Here is a 21,762-nt window from a genome sequence, read left to right as displayed (position 1 = left end):
ACTCCATACATAATAGTTACATAAATGATAAAATTTGCAGAGGCAGAGGGCCTTGACACTGAAACACCAAGTGCCTGCAGCAATAGGCCGCCACGAATAATAAATGTCATTATACAGGTTCTTTCACGCTGTATAAAAGCATCTGCAATCGACCCGAAATTCATTCCGAATTGAACATCTGAATAAGCAAACATGTACTCAAAGGTACGGTGCGAATAAACGTATTGTTTACGGCGCTGCCATCAATATTTACTCGCCACTCCGTCCCGACATATTCAATTAAAAATATTTCAATTGAATATAGTATTAAAATGAACCAGTATTTTGTGTTTTATATTTAAAATGTATTTTATTTTATATATATTTTATTTTCAGGTTGTAATATTCCTGTGCGCCGCCGGCATCGCTTCTGCCGGTAACCTCCTTCACGCCGCACCAGTGGCGTACAGCGCGCCGATCTCCGCAGTGTCCTACTCATCTCACGCAGCTCCCATCGCTTCATACGCCGCGCCAGTGGTCGCCAAGAGTTTATCTCCAGTGGTCTCGTACCAATCAGTCTCTCATGCCGCCCCTGCCATCGCATACTCTTCTCCTTTAGTGGCTAAGAGCTATGCCCCAGCCTTATCTTACTCATCCGTTGCTCATGCCCCAGCATACGTTGCTGGCCCGGCTGTATCTTACTCCTCACCTATTGTAGCTAAGAGCATATCCCCCGTGGTATCCTACTCATCTCCTGTATCCTATGCTGCTGGTCCAGTAGTTGCCAAGGCTATCGGACCCGTAGGTGCCCCAGTACTTAAGTCTGCTATCGCATATTCTGCTGCCCCAGCGGTTTCCCACGTCGCTTACTCTGGTTTAGGAGTTAACTACGGATGGTAATCAATGAAATCTATCTAGTCAATTAAATAACTGTATTATTGTTATTTATATTATTTTTTTACGAAATAAAAAATTATAATCTAACATTATTTTTATTGCATGTAACCTTAAGTTTCTTTTGGATAATATTATTACATAATTTAAAAAATATATTTAAAATTGAAATTATTATAAAAAGTTTACTATATAAGTATAAGCTTACTATAGCTTACGTTATTTTTTCCTATACTTATCACATTCAATTCAATTATATAAATCTAATTTAATAGAATTACACTTATAATTCTATAGAAAAAAAAATCTAATAAATAATACGAGTAAACATTTGAATAATAAGATACATCGAAAAATATTCAGATGAGAAGTATGCAAAGAACAGATTTACAATTCTATTGTTTTTAACTTAGCTAAATAAATATATGTTCTTTGAATATTTATACATTAAATAAATTTAGAATATTTGTGCATTGTATATATTAGGTACCTTATTCTAGTATAAGTCTTGGTTTATTTTATGAGAGCGACCCGCTGCGCTGCTTCGAGCGGTTGAACTATAAGATTATTTATTTAACACACTGAAATGCGTTCATATTCCAATATTTAATATCCTGGGGTTACATTTTCGTAATTTTCATAACGATTTTTAATATTTTAGAATAAAAAAAATACAACCTATACTGATATAAATTAATTTTTAACAAAAACAAAAACCGACTTCTAACAACGAACTAAAAAGTGAAAAATAATTATATAAAGATTTTATTATTTTGAAGTCGGTGCCAAGTAAAACAAACAGGCTTAGTAATTAGATATTGTAGTAAAGGTGTTGTAGCATTAGCTTGACACCGACTTCAAAATTATAAAATCTTTATATAATTATTTTTCACTTTTTAGTTCGTTGTTAGAAGTCGGTTTTTGTTTTTGTTAAAAATTAATTTATTTTACGATTTTTAGTGATGGGTAGATCTTAAAATGATGCTTCTTGAACGAGTGGTGATGGTGGTGGTAGTGGTTGTGATTGTTCTTTGTAAAACTTCATTAAATTAGCTATTATTTTTGTTCAAAGTTACATTTTGGTATATTGACAAGAACATACATAAAAAGTATTCGGGTGAATTCGGAATCTCCCTTTTTTGAAGTTGGTTGAAAATGAGAACAGTCTCTTTTTAGAGATTGGTTGTAAAGAAATGCAACGATAAGGAATCTCACCTCTGACTCTCTGATCAATTTAAAAAGTTTTTGCTTGTGACTATTACAGTATAATCAATTTTTTACCAAAAAAAAACAAACTTTCTCAATTTTCACCGGATTCCATAATCGGAACCTAACCAAACTTTCACCAAATTATCCTTGAAGTGTATCCTTTCAAATAAAAAAATAATCATCAAAATCGGTCAGCGCGACATTGAGTTATTCGGCTATTTGTCGCGCACATACATATGTGATTTTCTCATAGATACCATTGTCAGACATGGACCAAAAAAAAAATGGAACCATTCGGGAAGCTATACCTTTCAAATAAGAAAAAATTTTCAAAATCGGTTCACCCAGTCAAAAGTTATGAGGTAACAAACATAAAAAAAAAAAAAAAAAATACAGTCGAATTGATAACCTCCTTTTCTTACAGAAGTCGGTTAATAAATAACAACTTTCAACTTTATTATCTATCATTAGTCAGTAGGTACATATATTTAGTATTAAATATTGTATTTTTTTCTCTGTTCTGTCTCTTTTTACCTAGTACACGTATTTTGTTTCCTTGAGCGGTTTGCCATATGGCAATAATGTTTATTTTCTTACATTTGTCCTAACCCTAATAATTAATTTACCGATTTGAATTATTAAAGTATTTTCAGTTTTGTGGTCTGTCCTCTGATTTTTAAATCTGTTATTTGGAAAGGCATTTGGTAAAAGAAGGAGAAGATGTAATTCTTCTTTTTGTATTTTTTTAAAAATGTAAATTAAACTTCTTTAATTAACGATACGACATCCAAATGATGCTTTCTTTAACGTATCTTATTTAGGAAGCCTTTTTTAAAAAAAATCATCAGTTAACAACGTGTATATGACGACAAACAGAGAACATAAGAGATTATAATTTTGCACCAAATAGATTAGTTAATATTTAACCACTGTCAAACATTTACATGTAATAAATCTCATGAAAAATAATATTAAACCGTTTTTCGCCCTAGAATTATAAAATCTAGTTATATTAATAGCTAATTATATTTAAATTATTCAGCAATCTCTTAACGGAAGGGTCAAGTTTCCACCATACATTACACAGGCACGTATCAAGTGGTTTAGGCACATTAGGTGGTTTGCGGTGTAAGGGGACACTGTCAAAATGTTTAGAAACAGGTACGTTGACCCCACAAAGATAGTTAATTGTAACATAATATGTACATTAACGATGTCGTTAGGTTGAAAGACTAATACATGAAGGCTCTAGCTGAATAAGCATGGGAAAGCTGCAGTGGCTTCTGAGTTGTTTTTAGTGTGACTGTATTGTTTTTTATCCGAAATAGCTTTATAGAAAGGGCGATCATGGTGATAATATATTTTTTTAAGCTTCTTACTGTATTCTGTATACAGCAGGGTAGGCATAGGGAACCCAGTGTTAAGCTGCCACTCTATTTTTTTTTCAGCCGCATGATAGAGAGAGAGTGGCGAAACTCAACGCCGGGCTTGGGCGGCCTTGGTGCCAGAACGAAGAAATAAAAATATTAATAAATAATAATTAATTTTATAGTGGGAATTGAACCCACAACTGTTGCTCTTACAATATAACATTAAGACACTGACGTGTCAATGCGTTGCAATACTTCACAATGGCATCTATTATTTTTTATAATTAGTTAACTTTTCTAAATAAAAACTATAAATAATATAAGAAGATGTCAACCGATATATGATATCAAGAATGTAAAAGAGAAGCGACAGCTATAAGGGCAAAAAGGTTTTCGAATGCCGTTGGATCACGCCGATAAATGTAGCGGAAGATCGATCGTCGTGGACATCCTTGGAGAGGCCAGCTATGAGCGTAGTACAGCTGAAACAAATGAATTAATGAAGCTGTCTAGGGATGTAATTGTGAAATTATAATTTTAAAATTGTGTGTAGTTACATTATTCCTTTTTAAGATTCAAATCGATAAATAATATTTAAGTTTAAGTTTAACTATGGTTTGAGTGTATATGAAAAATAAATACATAAATACACTTTCGTTGAGCCTACTTTAATATATTTAATTATATAAGTATATATAAAATTAGAAAATCATTATACCTTATAGTTGAAGTATAAACACTAACAAACTATGTATAAATGAGTAAAATAAAAAAGGAAGAAAAAAATTAAATTATAATTACCAATTTCTTATGTGGCATTCATTTAATAAAAAATCCGAATCATGATGCAAATGCATGCAAATGCAATGCAAATTCATCTATGTTTTGTTACGACACGGCACTTAGAGTTTTCTACGTTGTACTCTAAAAGAACCACGTATTTAATTGTAGAAAAGAAAAAATATATTAATGATGTTTACTATATATATAAATCCTATCCTATATCTTATAAAACAAAGTCGCTTTTCGTGTCTGTCTGAACTTTCTAACTCTTCTTCTTCTAAACCACCCAACGGATTTTTATTCGGTTTTCACCATTAGGTCGAGTATTTCTCAGGGAAGGTTTATATATAGTTTATTATTTGTACATTCTTATGTAAATTAACATAAATACGATAAATGTGTCTAAAGTCCTACCCATTGAGACACTTTCGCGCATGCGCTGCTTTAATGGTAAGTACTACATGAAAATAATGCACTGGAGTATTGTTTCTCTTAATAAGATCTACAAAAAAGTCCGCGAGAGCATATTTTTATCTTTTAAGGATAACGTGTAGTGATCATATTTCTGTCTAAAAATAGTAATTTCAATATATTTTTTATTGTGAGGGATATTTTTCCATAATGGTATTAATCCTTATCCTTTAAAATACTTTATTAATTTTCTACGTTAAACGAAGATAAAATTAGCTTTTTACACTATTTCGAAATTGCGAATAGTTTTAGAGAAAAACGCATTTAATTATTGACACATCACGCCGTTGACTCATCAGCTGTGCCGACTCAAGTTTCACTTATCCCTTACTCTCAGCATATAAATATGTATATTAGTTACGTTGGCCATTTAATGTAGATCAAAACTGTCTTTTACTGTTTTTTCATTTTAATAAGTACTTTAGAAGTTGTTACAATATCAAAACATCCTTGCTGCGAAACGCGCCCCGCGACGTTTTGCTTATACAAGCGCGTCATGAGCAGTCATCGGTGGTTCCGTGGTAGAATGCTCGCCTGCCACGCGGGCGGCCCGGGTTCGATTCCCGGCCAATGCATTCTATTTAATTTTCCTCACAGGCAGCCATGTAGTGCTTGCTTTTCATCAGGGACAGAATACCCTCTTCAGCATTAACCACAAGCTCGAAAAAAAAAACCCGCCCGCTATAGAGGCATAGCAACGAAGATTTAGATGCGTTTGCACGTATTGGATAATTGGAGTTGAATGTATTATTTCAGCGCGATATATTTGGTTTCATATTTTTTGTAGTAGTTATTAGTAGGAAGGCTTTTGTTTATAATTTCTTCCGTTTAAAAATAGTCATTTAACTATCTAAAAATAGTCATTTAAATATATTTTAATAAGTACTTGAAAATATTAGTAGCACAGATTTAAAATTACGATACCTACTAAAAAATCCTTGCTGAGTAAAACAATTGGAAAATCCTTATTGAAACTACGAAACTGCGGGTTGCATTAGGGTTTAATTAATTTTCACATTATCTTAAGTGCTTTGCAAACATACATTATATGAATAATCCAGTAGTAAAAGCGGGCGAAGCCGCAAGGGGGTCGCTAGTATCTTATAAAACAAAGTCGCTTTTCGTGTCTGTCTGAACTTTCTAACTCTTCTTCTTCTAAACCACCCAACGGATTTTTATGCAGTTTTCACCATTAGGTCGAGTATTTCTCAGGGAAGGTTTATATATAGTTTATTATTTGTACATTCTTATGTAAATTAACATAAATACGATAAATGTGTATAAAGTCCAACCCGCTGAGACACTTTCGCGCATGCGCTGCTTTAATGGTAAGTACTACATGAAAAAAATGTACCGGAGTATTGTTCCTCTTAATAAGATCTACAAAAAAGTCCGCGAGAGCATATTTTTATCTTTTAAGGATAACGTGTAGTGATCATATTTCTGTCTAAAAATAGTAATTTCAATATATTTTTTATTGTGAGGGATATTTTTCCATAATGGTATTAATCCTTATCCTTTAAAATACTTTATTAATTTTCTACGTTAAACGAAGATAAAATTTGCTTTTTACACTATTTCGAAATTGCGAATAGTATTAGAGAAAAACGCATTTAATTGTTGACACATCCCGCCGTTGACACTTCAGCTGTATCGACTCAAGTTTTACTTATCCCTTACTCTCAGCATATAAATAAGTATATTAGTTACGTTGGCCATTTAATGTAGATCAAAACTGTCTTTTACCGTTTTTTCATTTTAATAAGTACTTTAAAAGTTGTTACAATATCAAAACATCCTTGCCGCCCCGCGACGTTTTGCTTATACAAGCGCGTCATGAGCAGTCATCGGTGGTTCAGTGGTAGAATGCTCGCCTGCCACGCGGGCCCGAGTTCGATTCCAGGCCAATGCATTCTATTTAATTTTCCTCACAGGCAGCCACATAGTGCTTGCTTTTCATCAGGGACAGAATACCCTCTTCAGCATTAACCACAAGTTGGAAAAAAGACCCGACCGCTATAGAGGCATAGCAACGAAGATTTAGATGCGTTTGCACGTATTTGATAATTGGAGTTGAATGTATTATTTCAGCGCGATATATTTGGGTTTTTTTGGTTTAAAAATAGTCATTTAACTATCTAAAAATAGTCATTTAAAAATATTTTAATAAGTACTTGAAAAGATTAGTAGCACAGATTTAAAATTACGGTACCTACTAAAAAATCCTTGCTGTGTAAAACAATTGGAAAATCCTTATTGAAACTACGAAAATGCGGGTTGCATTAGGGTTTCATTAATTTTCACATTATCTTAAGTGCTTTGCAAACATACATTATATGAATAATCCAGTAGTAAAAGCGGGCGAAGCCGCAAGGGGGTCGCTAGTTATAATATAAATATTAAATAACATTAATTAATTGAATTAGATATAATATAAATATTAAATAACATTTTTAATTGAAGAAAAAGAACTAATATTAAAATTTGTGAGTAAATTTACGAGTACCCTAAAAATACGGGTTCGATAAATATATTTTGGATAAAGACCGGCCTTGACATTGTAACAATACGCCTGCGGCTACAGGCGACGTGTTGAGTACATCGCAAATGTCAATACAAGCTCCTTGCTACCATATATAAGCAACTGTGTCTGAAGTGAAATTCATTCCAACCACAACAACGGAACAATCCAACATGTACTCCAAGGTACGATGAAAATTAAATGACAATTTATTATAATTTATAAAACAAATTTATGAAATATTTAATTGAAATTGAAATATTAATATATTTTTTATTTTTTTAAGGTCGTAATCTTTATGTGCGTCGCTGGCATCGCCTCAGCCGGCAATCTTCTCCATGCCGCGCCCGTTTCGTCCGTGGCCTACAGCTCTCCCGTTTCCTCCGTGTCATACTCTTCTCAGACAACAGCTCATGGCTCGCCAATCTCCTACGGAAGCCCCGTCGCCTATTCTGCAGGACCAGTGATTGCAAAGAGCATTTCCCCGGCTCTATCATACCAGACCATCTCTCATGCTCCAGCTATCGCAAGTTACGCAGCGGGACCAGTTGTCGCTAAAGCTATCGCGCCGGCAGTGTCATACTCATCGGTGTCTCGGTCTTCTCCCATCGCGTATGCTGCCAGCCCTGCAGTGAGCTATGGAGCTCCTGTCGTAGCAAAGGCTTTATCACCTGCTGTATCCTACTCTTCTGTAGCTCACCCTGCATCATTGTTACATGCTGCGCCAGTAGCATATGCTGCCGGTCCGGTTGTTGCCAAAAGCTTAGCTGGCCAAGCAGTGTCATATTCATCTCTAGCGTCTCCTTCAGTATCTTACGCTGCGGCTCCCTATTCCTATGCTGCAGCTCCTTCTTACTTCTATGCTGCGGCTCCAGTCCTCAAGTCGGCAGTAGCTTACTCCGCAGCACCAGCAGTCTCCCATGTTAGCTACTCTGGTTTGGGAATCAACTACGGATGGTGATTAACCAAAGACTTAAATATAATTAGGATATGTGCGTATAATTAATGATTATTGAAATGTATTTTATAAACAGTCAATAAAAACTTTAAAAATTATATTACATATTTTATTTTTGAAACAAAGGTAAGTCGGAGTCGCCCACCGAGGCCTTTGTACTTTTGTGCCGTAAGTTCTTACTTCGTGCTAAATTTCATATCCGTTACTTCATTTCAATTTCATAGAAAGTGCAGTTAAATCGATGTATAATAAATGCTCACATATCTTTTGATTGCGTTGACATAGAAGCTTTTTCTTTATTTTTTCTGTTTTAAACCGCCTAAGTTTATGATAAAGTTAAGGGGTCTTGACAGACGAATGCGTCCAATCGTGCAACAAAGCGATTCTTTAGGGGCTCCGTTTTTATCGTTTTAGATACGGAATCCTAAAAATGGTAAAACAATGAGGTTAAACTAAACTTAAATACGCTTAAGCAAAATAAGCGAAATTTAAAAAAAAATATATTTTTTGTGACACCAAATATTTTTTGTGTGCGAGTAATATAATATAGGCAAAGAAAGTAATTTAAAGAAATGAAAAAAAAAACTAAGTTATGCTCATAAATTAATTTATTTATTGTTAAATTCAAATTCAAGAATCCAACCAAAATAATCTATTCAATTAGGACTTTAAAAGCACTTTTGAATCTTCAAGTTACATAGAAATGTCAGTAGTGTCAGTCCTACAGGAAGCTACCACTAAGTTGGAAGGTACTTTTTGCTCTTTTCAAAATAGATATATAAATAACAATCATTAGCCTCCTGAGTGAACATCAACAACATTTAATTCCACTCCCTTATCATTATAGCAGTCTTGGATTAAATAGCAAACTTTGCTTAATAATATATTTTCATCTTTAAATAATTTTAGTGGCAAGTCTTCTAAAATTACTTGTATGAGTTTTATTAAAAATACGTATACCATGCCTTATCTATGATTTAGTAAATTATGGAAGATAAAAACTAAGAGTGATTAGCTTCTTTTTATTTATCCTATTAAAGTTTTAAAACTAGAGTTAGTCCCAACAATACAGCGGTTTCAGTCTATCAACTTACATACGAGTATGTTAAGCTTCTATCACTGGACGTTGAACATTGTAAATTCTACACTTTTAGTTTTCTTAAACAATATTAACAGAAACCCAATGAAGTATTTATTATATTATGACGAAATGAATAGTACACTAAGTTTTAAGTACATAAGGATAAAATAATAAGCAATAATAATGAAAATGATTTTATTAGTTTTACATTTATGAGTTGGCCTATTTATTTTATATTATTATTCAACATAAATAAATATACATAAATATAACAGTGACTTTGATGTAGAACTATAACGACAGTAATGACTTTGATATAACACAATATATTTACAAACATTTTTCTTTAACGACCTACCATCCATGTCCTCCCAATCCATAGGAAACAGCGCGTAATCCATAAGATCCATGTCCACCTAATCCATAAGAGACAGCGGGCGCGGCATATGATACAGCAGGGGCCGCGGCATAACTAGAGATCACTGGAGCTGCAGCAGCATATGACACAGCTGGAGCTGCAGCAGCGTATGAGACAGCTGGAGCTGCAGCAGCGTATGAGACAGCTGGAGCTGCAGCAGCGTATGAGACAGCTGGAGCCGCATAAGACGCAATAGATGGCGCAGCAATGGCCACTGGTGCACTGTGCGAGGCGATCGATGCGTAAGACACTGACGGAGCGATACGCGCAACGGGCGCAGCGTAGCTGGAGATCGCGGGAACAGAGTAAGATCTAGCTATGACAGGGGCCGCGGCCGCATATGTCCGGGCAACCAAAGGTGCAGCTGCGTAAGATTTAATTACTGGGGCAGCATACGCCCTTGCGATAACAGGAGCTGCATACGATTTGGCAATAACGGGAGCAGCAGCTGCGTAAGCTACTGGACTTGAATGAGTAGACACTGATTGGTATGAAACAGCTGAAGAAGGTGCAGCGTAAGAGGCGATTGGAGCTACTGCTTTAGTGACTAAAGGAGCAGCATATGATCCAACAGGGGCAGCATATGCGGCTACAGGTGCAGCGTAGGATGCCACGGGAGCAGCATATGAGGCTACTGGTGCGGCAATCGCTACTGGTGCGGAGTGGGACGTGGTGGTAGTGGAGTACGACACTGAAGCGGCCGGTGCGCCGTAAGCCACGGGGGCCGCATGCAATAAGTTACCAGCGGAAGCAATGCCCGCGGCACAGAGGAAGATGACCACCTAAAAAGAATATTGAATACAATTAGATTTATGTATGAATTAATTTGATAAATCATTCGCTTACTGCTTTTAGGATATTTTTATTAGTAGTGTAGTGTAGTAGTAGATATTTTTATAATAGCGACTAATATTTTTTTGGGGAGTTATAGAAACTTTATTCAATTGAAAAGAATAATATTCGCTTATATTCAGCTTAAATACTTTAATATAACTACTTAATGTTATTTTAAACAATTACCAGAGGTCGGAGGAAAAAAGTTAACTTATTATAATAAAAAAATATATATTATAATTATAAATGCTATCAAAATGTCTACCTTAGAATACATGTTAGAAGATTGAACTCTATTTACTAAGTAACTTCAAAAACTCTAGCATTCACTTTTATACTACACTGAACGAACTGGTAATCAATTCTTACTGAAATTAAATGCAATACGAAGCTTTTACTCTGATAGAGTAAAATATATTTTCTAGTCTTGCAACAAGGATTATATTGAGCGGTTGCAAGAAGCAATTATATAGCTAAACCCCTGTCGATCTGAGTTTAACAATGTCAGGGTGAAACAACACCCGAGTCCGCCTATAAATGTCTGTCTCTGCACTAGATATTAGCCTGTGTAAATAGTTTGATTTCTCAATGTAGTTTTGTTTTAATATTAACTTAATACTTTAAATAGGTTTTTGGAAAATTGAATTGATAATAAATACACATAAAGGGTTCTTATTATACACTAGCGACTCGCTTGCAGAGTTAGCAAAGTATTATCATATTAAATACAAAATCTATATATATTAAAAAATCAATATTTCAGCCTATTCAATACAGCGATTTAGTTGAACAAAGTACTTTATATTGGTATAATAAACACAAAATTTTAAATAATATTTGCCAAAATACATCAGTGAAAACTGCATTTAAATCGGTTAAACAGTTTCAGAGATTAGTGTGCACAAACGCACAGACAAACAGACAAAGTTTTAAAAACCATTGATTTGGGTATTATAACATTAATAAACGTCCCTAATGATTGTCTTTTCAAATATCGTCCATGTGAAGACAGAGATTTTTATAAACGAAAGCTTTTATTTTTCAGTAAAAAGTCCAAGTAATATTATCAATTGATGGTAGTACCGACCTCGACGTATTGTCTAACCAATACAGAGTGTACAATTTTAACTTATACACAATTCGTTAAACATGACAGCCATCCTATTCATTTTATTCTCATTAGAAACGTACCAACTGTGTTTCTTCAAAAAGCTCAAGTCTTTGGAGAAAAGTTATAAAATTCGTTCAAGTCATCTAAATGTCGTTAATGCGTAATTCCATATCAAGAGTTGTCTAATATTAAAATTCTAAAGTCAGTTTGACTTTCTGCAATGAAAAAATCCTTAATCTTAGGCCGTTATACTTTTTGTTACTTTTGTTATTTGAGTTTATTTTTTAAAATTGATTTTGTTATTTATTAAAATTAATATTTTCATTTCTTCGCTCTGGTGTCGAGGCAAAGCGCGGCGTTGATTTTCGCCACCCAACAGCATACAGCGGGAAGCTATTTTATTATATTATCTTATATATAAAATTCTCGTGTCACAATGTTCGTTCCCGTACTCCTCCGAAACGGCTTGACCGATTGTCATGAAATTTTGTGAGTATATTGAGTAGGTCTAAGAATCGGCCAACATCTATTTTTCATACCCTTTAGTGATAAGGGTTGTTCACCCTTAACATTTTAATTTCTTTTTCATCATCCTATCCTATCTATATATATAAAATCGAAGGGTCACTCACTCACTCATCACGAAATCTCAAAAACTACCAGAGCTAGGAGTAGGTGCTCGCTAAGACGGGAATTTGCAATATTCGACTCCTAAGGGGTTGTTTTTGGGGTTGATAGTTTTTGTATGAAACTTTGTTACTATAAATCAGTTATCTATCGGGCTTAAGACCGCGAAGAATAATTAATTTTAATGTACTTTGTATAAATAAATAAATAAATAAAAAAATAAAAAAAAATGCTAGGAGTCTCAAATTTTCTATGGACGTCACTTATAGGACGTAAGTACACAAAGAGACGGGAATTTCCAATATTTCACCCCTAAAGGGTTGTTTTTAGGGTTGATAGTTTGTATGAAACTTCGTTACTATAAGTGCTAGGAGTCTCAAATTTTCTATGGACGTTACTTATAAGACGTAAGTACATACGGAGACGGGAATTTGCAATATTCCATCCCTAAAGGGTTGTTTTTAGGGTTGATAGTTTGCATGAAACTTCGTTACTACAAATGCTAGGAGTCTCAAATTTTGCATGCACGTCACTTATAGCACGTAGGTAGGTACTCATGGAGACAGAAATTAATAATAACGTAGTTTACGCAGGCGAAGCCGCGGGCGGGCCGCTAGTTAATATATACATTCTTAAAACAAATTAATAATCAAAAAGGGCAAGTTTATTACAAAAAAATAAATAAATGTTTAATCCAAAGTGTCTGTTAATACTTTGACTTTTATAAGAGCACCAAAATACGTTTTTCGTTGCGACCCAGTTGCTATGAAACTTTAAATCGAAATTGCGTCATTTCAATAGCAATTACTTGAAATGATACATAATGCATATATACTTGGCTCAGTTCACATACTCATATGAAAATGGAACAAACTTCTATACACGTATTGCAGAGCTTCTGTCTTCATATTTTTGTTAAAATTCATAGTCAGAGGCCTGTCGTACCCCAGATCCACAAGCGTACGACTGTAAAAGCGACATGTCGCGGGTTCGATTCCTACACAAGGAAATGAAATTTTTGATATTTTCATTTCCTTGGTCTGAAAACGAGACAATGCGCGTTGTTGAGTTCCGCTACTCAACACGCAATGCTATAATGCGACGAAAATTTGCGAAAGGCAGTGTCTTAAAGGAAACGAAAGGCTACAGCGTGAAGCTATAAAAAAATAAAAATTAATAATTGTTAAAAATATGTTATAGTATGAGTACCTATATTAAAATAATAAATATTGTTAGAAATTAGAAGCGTTAAAAGCCTCAACGTTTTTTAAAAACAAAATAAAAACACATATCGTCTATATGTTTTTATAAATTACTAGCGGCCCGCTCGCGGTTGCACCCGCGTGAACTATGTTATTATTAATTTCTGTCTCCATGGCTACGTCCTAGTGACGTCTATGCAAAATTTGAGACTCCTAACATTTGTAGTAACGAAGTTTCATACAAACTTTCGACCCCAAAAACAACCCCTTAGAAATCGAATATTGCAAATTCCCGTCTTAGCGAGCACCTACGTCCTATAAGTAACTCCTATGCAAAATTTCAGATTCCTAGCACATGTAGTTTCTGAGATTTCGTGATGAGTGAGTGACCTTTCGATTTTATATATATAGATTAGGAATGAGATTCTATGTAACAGCAATAAGTGCCAGTAATGTGTGCCAGCCAATAACAATACTTCACACGAGTTTCCTTCCAATAAGGGCCGTTGCCTACAAGCAACTACCCCCGATTGACACAATAACATTGCTTTTATAGCATTTTTCACTTATATTTACCCTCTTTAACACGAGTTCGCTAACAATATAATAAAAGCTCCTACATTAAAAAAATGCAAGTTCACTGAATATTAATGAATTAACGTCATAAGCATTTGGAGTGACGATGGCTTGGACCAGGGGTTTATATATTGATCCGCTTCTCCGTTTTCCGTCTGAAATCTTTTACTATTTTTTTTAGGATTGGAATGGGTAAGGATACCCAGCTGTCTGTGGAATGTAGTGTTAAAACACTCCGTTCACCATTTTCCAGCGAATTCTGGAGACATTCCGTTTCGAGTCGGGATAATAACGCTTTGCCTTGACACCAGAGCGAAGAAAATGGAAATATTAAATATTTCGTTTCCTCGAGTGGGAATCGACCTCACAACCTATCACGTTTTAAGTCACACTTTGTACCCCTGCACCACGTGCCAGTCGTAGACTGCATAAATTTAACTTTAAACAACTATTTTCATCAAATAAATTGACTATTGGAAACGTAAAGGTTGTCAAACAATATACGAGCATAAAGGAATTAACGATTGAAATTGCTATTTTAATATACCTATTCCATGCAGTAAATGATATTGCAAAGAGCTCTTAATATTATTATTATTAGCATAATAACATATTGTTCCTACCCTTGAATTTACATTGAAACCATATTGACTTAATTTTGTAAAAAAGTACCTACTTATATGAAATAAAAAATATAATTATTTTTTTATTGTTTTTATTTCTTTATACCGCTATAATTATTTATTACATGAACTACAATACAAAGGGGGTTTCGAAATGAGTATCTGGTAGCTCATTAAAGTCAGTATTTCAGCTCTTTAGATCTATTATTCTGTTCTATCTAACACACAAGAGATGCTTACATTATTTACTACATTAAAAATGAACATATATTTTACGTTACTTAGTATCACAAGGCCATCGTAGCGCAAGGGCACAAATGTGTGCTGTAATGCGACGGTTGTGAGTTCGATCCCCAATTGGGGTAATGAATTATTATTTATTAATTTTTCATTGACATCTAGTACCAAGACAAAAGCCCTTCGTTGAGTGCCGCCACTCAACATGAAATCATATTTTAAAGGCTGATTCACGAATTTCTGATTCGTTATCTAAGGTTAAAACTAGTGTTATAGTCGGGGCTCTAAAAAAGTAACGTGGGCTTTAATATAAAAGTCTATATATATATTTTAATCTTTATTATTTACATATTATATTGTCATTATTGTTCAACATTATAATTTATAGTTTATTTACCAAGCGTAATTAGCACCGTGAGCGCTGTAAGAGATGTGAGAGACCGCAGGTGCCGCCGAATAGGATACGGATTTAAGGACGGGGGCAGCTGCGGCGTAGGTAGAGTAGGCGGGGGCGGCGTAAGAGGCGACCGCGGGGGCGGTGTACAGTCTAGAGTAAGAGGAGATGGCGGGGGCAGAGTAAATCTTGGAATAAGAGGCGACCGCGGGGGCGGCGTAAGATCTGTAAGAGGCAATCGCTGGGGCGGCGTATGATTTGGCATAAGAAGCGATCGCTGGGGCAGCGTATGATGTAACAGCTGGGATAGCAGAGTAGGTTGCTACAGGGGCGGCAATAGCTCTTACGCCGTGGGAAGTTTGTGAAGAATAGGAAGAGTAAGATGAGACTGCAGGAGTAATGGTTTTAGATACTGCTATGGCGGGGGCGGCGGCTACAATAGCGGGGGCAACAACAGCACGGGCTTCGTAAGCTACTGGAGCACCATGCGATGTGCTGCTCGAGTAAGATGAGTAGGACACGCTGGCGGGAGAGATGGACTTAGCTACCACGGGGGCGGCATACGAGGCATAGGCTGGGGTGGCAATCCTGGCCACTGCTGGGGCAGCGTAGGACACAGGTGCTACGTGGGAGGTCTGGCTCGAGTACGATATAGAAGATACTGCGGGAGCCGCGATGCTGTGACTGCTGTACGCCACTGGGGCGGCGGCTAAGAGGCCACTGCCATGAGCAACGCCTAAAGCGCAAAGGGCGACGATCAACTGGAAATATAATAAGTATATAAAATTAGTATATATACGTGACGATAATATCATTAATGTGCATATCAATTCACTTAGATGTATAATATATAAGAAATATTATTAAATGAAACCCACCTTGGCGTACATGTTTTTGTTATTAACACTGTTTGGTGAATAATTATTTTTCGAGGAATTCTCGTTTATATACTCGAAAATTTTGTTGATATTGTTATTATTTGAGTACCTTTCATTATCAAGGCGATCAGTACTTATTGGGCAAGTAGTTATGACGCGAATCGGATGTAGTGACAGCCTTTCGATTTATTTCACGTTTACTTTTTTTTATATAGTTTCATATGTAAGTTTTCAAAATGTATAATTATTTAATGGATCTTTAGTATTAAATGTTATCTTTCGTATGATTTTTTTTTTTGCTTCTAATTAACTTTTAATTATGTAGAAATAAAATAGCTACACATCACACAATCATAATCTTACATTAGAATCTTATAAACCTCGTATATTAGAATTTAGAACGGATAAAGAAGAAGAATATGACAAATGCCAATTATAAGACAATTCTCCGAAACAAAACATACAATCTGCAATATATTTTTTTTCTTATCTTATTTGCAATATATTTAACATTTTATAAAGGTAAGTGACTTAAGTGAGAAACGTAGCGTCTTAATACGGTGTGAAAAAGGAAAATAAGGTCCAAAGGCCGTGTGCCTCAACATTTCCAATAGTTAGCAGTACTGTTTAATCAAATAATGATGCACCCCTTTGTGGAATGTTTCTTTATTGCAAAAACACTTGTTTTACGCTATTTCAAGTTAGCCTATGAACCAAATGTTAAGACGTTCCATTCATATTAAAGACATTTCCTTTCCCCAAAAAAAATATTTTTATTTGTTAAATTACTTTCTAATATGTCAAAATTGCTTCACCTCAGGCCAGGTTTGATATAACAGGAATATTTATTTGAATGTATATATTCAGTTTTCTTACTTGTCTTAAAACATAGTATTAAAATATTTTTCAGAAAGTAGCTACTTTGTACAATAAAATACAGAAAGACCTTGTCAAAATTTATTTATATTCACGCCGCATGTTATTACGTAGTATAAACAAAACACAAAAACACACATGTTCTACATAATATTTCATTTTACAATTGTAATATATGTTTAAAATATCTACAAAAACCTCGCATATATGTATGTCTGAGGGAGGAAGGAGTTTCGTGTATGAATGTATGTTCATTTCTTTGGTAAGTCCTAAATAATTGGCCAGTTTTTACCATTTAACATAATATAAGTATGTATAAGTCGTTAAATTCGTCAGAATCGTGATACTGACATTGGATATACTTAAAAGTTTTCAAAACAGCACCCACAAATCAATGAAGGGTTTTTAGGGGTCCGTCCGTCTGTCAAGAGCACTTACCTAGTACCGCTTGGAAATATCGAGTTGAAATTCAAACCATATACTCTCAGATCTACGGCCCCATGATTTTTTAATAGCAGTATAGATAACTATTAAATAAAATATAGGTTTTAAGAGAAATTCAACAATAAAACTTAAAATTCTAAAATTATATTATTTCAGGATTGTAGGTGAACACAGCTTATAAAATTTTACAAAGTTAAAACGAAGTAAAATAATTAATTTCAATCGAATTATAAATTTTCTTCCATTTTACGGATTTATCCTTTATTTATACTGTAAGTTCTTGCTTATTGACAAAATTAGTCTACAGGATGTATCCAACAGGTTTCAATTACGCTGCGAATAAATTTGACAAATTTAAGTTTGCTAGCCGTTTGCTATACGCCCGTATGCACTCATTTTGTATAAAGTTCATTACAACACACAATTTTGTGGTACAAGACCCTAAAAAGATAACCCCTATTAAAGGAAGATATAAATAAAAATATAATGAAATTAATTACAATATTACCCCGTATTTAACTTTACACGGTAGTTGAAATTTTAAATTTTATTTTGTTAAATATTTCATTTCCTCGTGTGGAGATAGAACCCTGTCAACTACAACCTGCCGCGTTTGTGCACGCTTGTGCTCCTCCGCCACGACTGGTCTCAATTTTGAAACGAATTTTCTTATAATGATTGATGATACTGTCATTTACTAAAAATGTTTTGAAGTAATTACCCACACCTCTTATAGGTGCAATATTTGATTACTTAACTCAAGATAATGCATTGGTCTGTGCAATAAACTTAACGGTATATATCTACATATATTTTCGAAATAGACAAAATATATAAGGCTTAATAAATATAATTGAGGGACTAATAGAAAACTACATTGTTATAGCGAGTCGTTTTATTTGTTAATTACATATTTACAGAATTACAATTTGATTCAGTTTACCAGGCGTGAGCGTTGTAGGATACAGCGGGCGCAGCCGAGTAGGAAATAGCTGATTTATAGACGGGTGCTGCCGCGGCATAACTAGAGTATGCGGGGGCGGCGTAAGAGGCGACTGCGGGGGCGGAGTACAGTCTAGAGTAAGAGGAGATGGCGGGCGCAGAGTAGATCTTAGAGTAAGAGGCGACCGCGGGGGCGGCATAGGAGGCGACCGCGGGGGCGGCGTAAGAGGCGACCGCGGGGGCGGCGTAAGAGGCGACCGCGGGGGCGGCGTAAGAGGCGACCGCGGGGGCGGCATAAGAGGCGATGGCTGGGGCGGCGTAAGAGGCAACCGCTGGGGCAGCAATAGCTTTAACACCGTGAGCAACTTGGCTGGAGTAGGAAGAGTAAGAAGATACGGCGGGAGAGATAGTGCGGGAGACGGCTACGGCGGGGGCGGCGGCGACGGACACGGCGGGGACAGCGCGGGACACGGCTACGGCGGGGGCGGCGACTACGGCGGGAGCAGCGGCGTAAGATGCGACCGCTGGTGCTCCGTGGGAAACGCTGCTAGAGTAAGAAGAGTAGGAAGAACTGGCTGGCTGCACGATGGTCTTGCTGACAACTGGGGCGGCGGCGTAGCTGGCAACCGCTGGGGCGGCATAGCTGGAGATCGCTGGGGCGACATAGCTGGCGATGGCTGGAGCGGCATAGCTGGCAATCGCTGGAGCCGCGGCGTAAGCGGCGACGGGGCCAGAGTGGGCGGTGTGGCTGGAGTAGGAAGACACGGACGAGACAGCTGGAGACACAACAGTCTTGGACACTACCGCGGGGGCGGCAATAGCGTGGCTGCTGTACGCTACTGGGGCGGCCGCGAGGAGACCACTGCCGTGGGCGACGCCTAAAGCGCAAAGTGCGACGATCAACTGAAAACAATATTAGATATTATTTTAATATAAAATAAGAAAATGTTATAACAAATATTATTTAAATAATACTTAGAACGCACCTTAGCGTACATCTTTGTGTTGTTTGTGCTGGCAACTGAATAATTTCTGCCGGGGTGCTTCAGTTTTTATACAACCTGGGCTTCATGTTATTCATTTCACTTTCATTGCCAAGGTAAACCACTTCTGGCAGCGCAACATACAACACAGGCTGGGCGGTGACTCAGTGATAGCCTTTCGATTTTGTTCGCGGTCCGTTTGTTGAACGCAAACTTTGCTAACGACGCGAGTTAAGCCTTGAGCTTAGATACGGTTACCTCACTTTGTCTAATAGATAATTAATTTATATTATATGTGAATCAGTACAGGTTTCCGTTCTTGTTTTTGTATACATTTGTTAATGTCAAATATATCTATTTAAATTTATAACAAATACCTATATAATTTATTGTTTATATTAACACAAGAAGTACCATTCATACAAAAGTAGAATATCTGTTTTTAATTCAAATATCTATATTTTATTACACTAAATAATTACTGAATTTAAGTATAAAAGCTTCAATCGAAAACAGAAATAAGTATGATATTTTCTTCAAGTTCAATAAATAATATTAATTAGAATATAATTATTAATTTACTAATACCTATCAAATAAAGCAACTTTCTTATATTTCGGGATTTACAATTATTAAATTGCAATTTTAAATGTCTTTAATTGTAAAAGCTATAAAGCCTTGACTTTTACATACGGCCGACGTATATTTTAATTTAGGTATCAGTACTTTTCCTGGGGCTGTTTGGAAAGAAAGGAACTTTCATAATATTATAATTGCATAATTGACCTGCAATTATAGATATAGATAAAATATTTAGATTTGCGTACAAAAACACTATAAATCTTACAAATGAGCTTTGAAGAACCATAACATGTGATTTTAATTTGTTAATAAAATGACTTGCTAGACTATCTAAAACTTTATCAAACGTATTGAAAACTTTATGAAACGAATTACACTTTTTTAGCTTCACGCTTCACAGCAGGATAGGCAAAGGGAACCTACTTGTCGCTCGCAACTTTGCTTACGACTTGTGTAGACTTTATGATCTTATTGCGACGGTCTAATTTCCATTTTCCATAGTTTTTGTTAACTATAAAGCATTCCATTTTTTCCATTACCGAAGTAATTTCAAAAATCTTCTCTTAGTATTTCTCAAATATGACAAATTTCAGCTTTTTACGCCCAGTGACTCCGGCTTTGCATTGCCAGTCTTTCAATCAGTGAATAACCTAAGAGTTTTATGTACATATGTATTAAAGATTTTAAATTTTAAATATTTACTAGGTACTTCAAAAAGTGTAAGTAAAAATATATATACTATTTTTCTATGTTTATATTATTTTAAAATAAATTTGCACTTTATGATATCCAAAGTTCTATCCTTGTAAAGAATTATTTGGCATAACAAATATCAAATAGTTAACAGTTACCAAAATAATTAAGTAAAGATATCTATCTTTTTGAGGCCCTCTTCGCGCAGTGGCATAAACGTGTGAATGTAAACGCGACGGTTATGAGTTCGATTCCCACTCGGGAGAATTAATTTTTATTTATTAATATTTTCTTTTCTTTGTTGTGGTAACAAGGCAAAAGGCGGCGTTAAGTTCCATCACTAGACAAGCAATGCAATAAAAAATCGACAGAAAGTATGGATCGGATTGCCTTAACCTTAGGTTCCCTCAGTCTCTCTGCTAGTAGTAAAATATTATTAATATAATCTGTCAGCTACTAATTATTATTAAGCAGTAAAGGAAATCCTAAATCAAAGTCTACAAATATCATGTATAAGAGCAAAGTTTAAGGTTTCTTAGTTTGTAGTAATAATTTGACTAATTGCTAATGGAATTTACTTAATTAAGATACTATAAATTTTATTAATTATCAAAACTTAGATGTTTACAAATAAGTTAGACCAAATTGTGAATTGAAATATACTTATTTATGAATATAAATATGAATGACAGAACACAGATCTGTGCTGTGCTAAACTAGATTTGAAATTATCCATTAATAAAATAAGTATATGTACCTACTCTACCTATAAAATAGGTACCCGGTTGTGAGTTAGATCCTCACTCGAGGGAATGAATTATTATCTATTTATTAATATTTTCATTTCTTCGCTCTGGCACCATGATAAAATACCGGCGTTGAGTTCCGCCACTCAACTTGCAATGCCTTGAAAAATTCGGCCAAAAGTGGAGTGGTGTAAGTAGGTTTCTTAGCCATTGTGCTGTAAGCGGGATACAAAATATGCTGAAAAAAACATATCAGCTGTAAATCCACAGAATATATTAATAATATTCTTAATTTAAGAAATATTTTTACACGCAACCTTTCAAAAATTA

The 21,762-nt window shown here is 35.2% G+C and overlaps 5 protein-coding genes across 5 annotated transcripts; 2 read left to right on the top strand and 3 right to left on the bottom strand.

The window, feature by feature from the left end:
* Nucleotides 1–137: 137 nt before the first annotated feature.
* LOC146529233 (uncharacterized) lies at nucleotides 138–963 on the top strand. Its single transcript, XM_085201849.1, has 2 exons — nucleotides 138–204; nucleotides 376–963. The coding sequence occupies exons 1-2, from the start codon at nucleotides 193–195 to the stop codon at nucleotides 877–879; spliced, it is 516 nt and encodes a 171-aa protein (XP_085057975.1). The 5' UTR covers nucleotides 138–192; the 3' UTR covers nucleotides 880–963.
* A 6,304-nt stretch (nucleotides 964–7,267) lies between these two features.
* LOC146529232 (uncharacterized) lies at nucleotides 7,268–8,283 on the top strand. Its single transcript, XM_085201846.1, has 2 exons — nucleotides 7,268–7,412; nucleotides 7,514–8,283. The coding sequence occupies exons 1-2, from the start codon at nucleotides 7,401–7,403 to the stop codon at nucleotides 8,186–8,188; spliced, it is 687 nt and encodes a 228-aa protein (XP_085057972.1). The 5' UTR covers nucleotides 7,268–7,400; the 3' UTR covers nucleotides 8,189–8,283.
* Nucleotides 8,284–9,447: 1,164 nt separating this feature from the next.
* On the bottom strand, nucleotides 9,448–10,916 carry LOC146529231 (uncharacterized). The gene is made up of 2 exons (XM_085201845.1): nucleotides 10,784–10,916; nucleotides 9,448–10,466 (listed from the first exon to the last, which is right to left on the bottom strand). Exons 1-2 carry the CDS (start codon nucleotides 10,793–10,795, stop codon nucleotides 9,621–9,623), a joined length of 858 nt encoding a protein of 285 aa, XP_085057971.1. The 5' UTR covers nucleotides 10,796–10,916; the 3' UTR covers nucleotides 9,448–9,620.
* A 4,371-nt stretch (nucleotides 10,917–15,287) lies between these two features.
* Nucleotides 15,288–16,771, bottom strand: LOC146529230 (uncharacterized). Its single transcript, XM_085201897.1, has 3 exons — nucleotides 16,764–16,771; nucleotides 16,167–16,344; nucleotides 15,288–16,049 (listed from the first exon to the last, which is right to left on the bottom strand). Exons 1-3 carry the CDS (start codon nucleotides 16,769–16,771, stop codon nucleotides 15,288–15,290), a joined length of 948 nt encoding a protein of 315 aa, XP_085058023.1.
* A 1,579-nt stretch (nucleotides 16,772–18,350) lies between these two features.
* LOC146529229 (uncharacterized) lies at nucleotides 18,351–19,604 on the bottom strand. Its single transcript, XM_085201844.1, has 2 exons — nucleotides 19,415–19,604; nucleotides 18,351–19,331 (listed from the first exon to the last, which is right to left on the bottom strand). Exons 1-2 carry the CDS (start codon nucleotides 19,424–19,426, stop codon nucleotides 18,426–18,428), a joined length of 918 nt encoding a protein of 305 aa, XP_085057970.1. The 5' UTR covers nucleotides 19,427–19,604; the 3' UTR covers nucleotides 18,351–18,425.
* Between the last annotated feature and the right edge of the window lie 2,158 nt (nucleotides 19,605–21,762).

This window comes from Heliconius melpomene, chromosome 18 (assembly GCF_056956725.1).
Source record: "Heliconius melpomene rosina isolate 202511_hmr_F chromosome 18, ASM5695672v1, whole genome shotgun sequence".
NCBI lineage: Eukaryota > Metazoa > Arthropoda > Insecta > Lepidoptera > Nymphalidae > Heliconius > Heliconius melpomene.
Note: the sequence above shows the minus strand (reverse complement) of the source record. Positions and strands in the feature narration are given on the sequence as shown.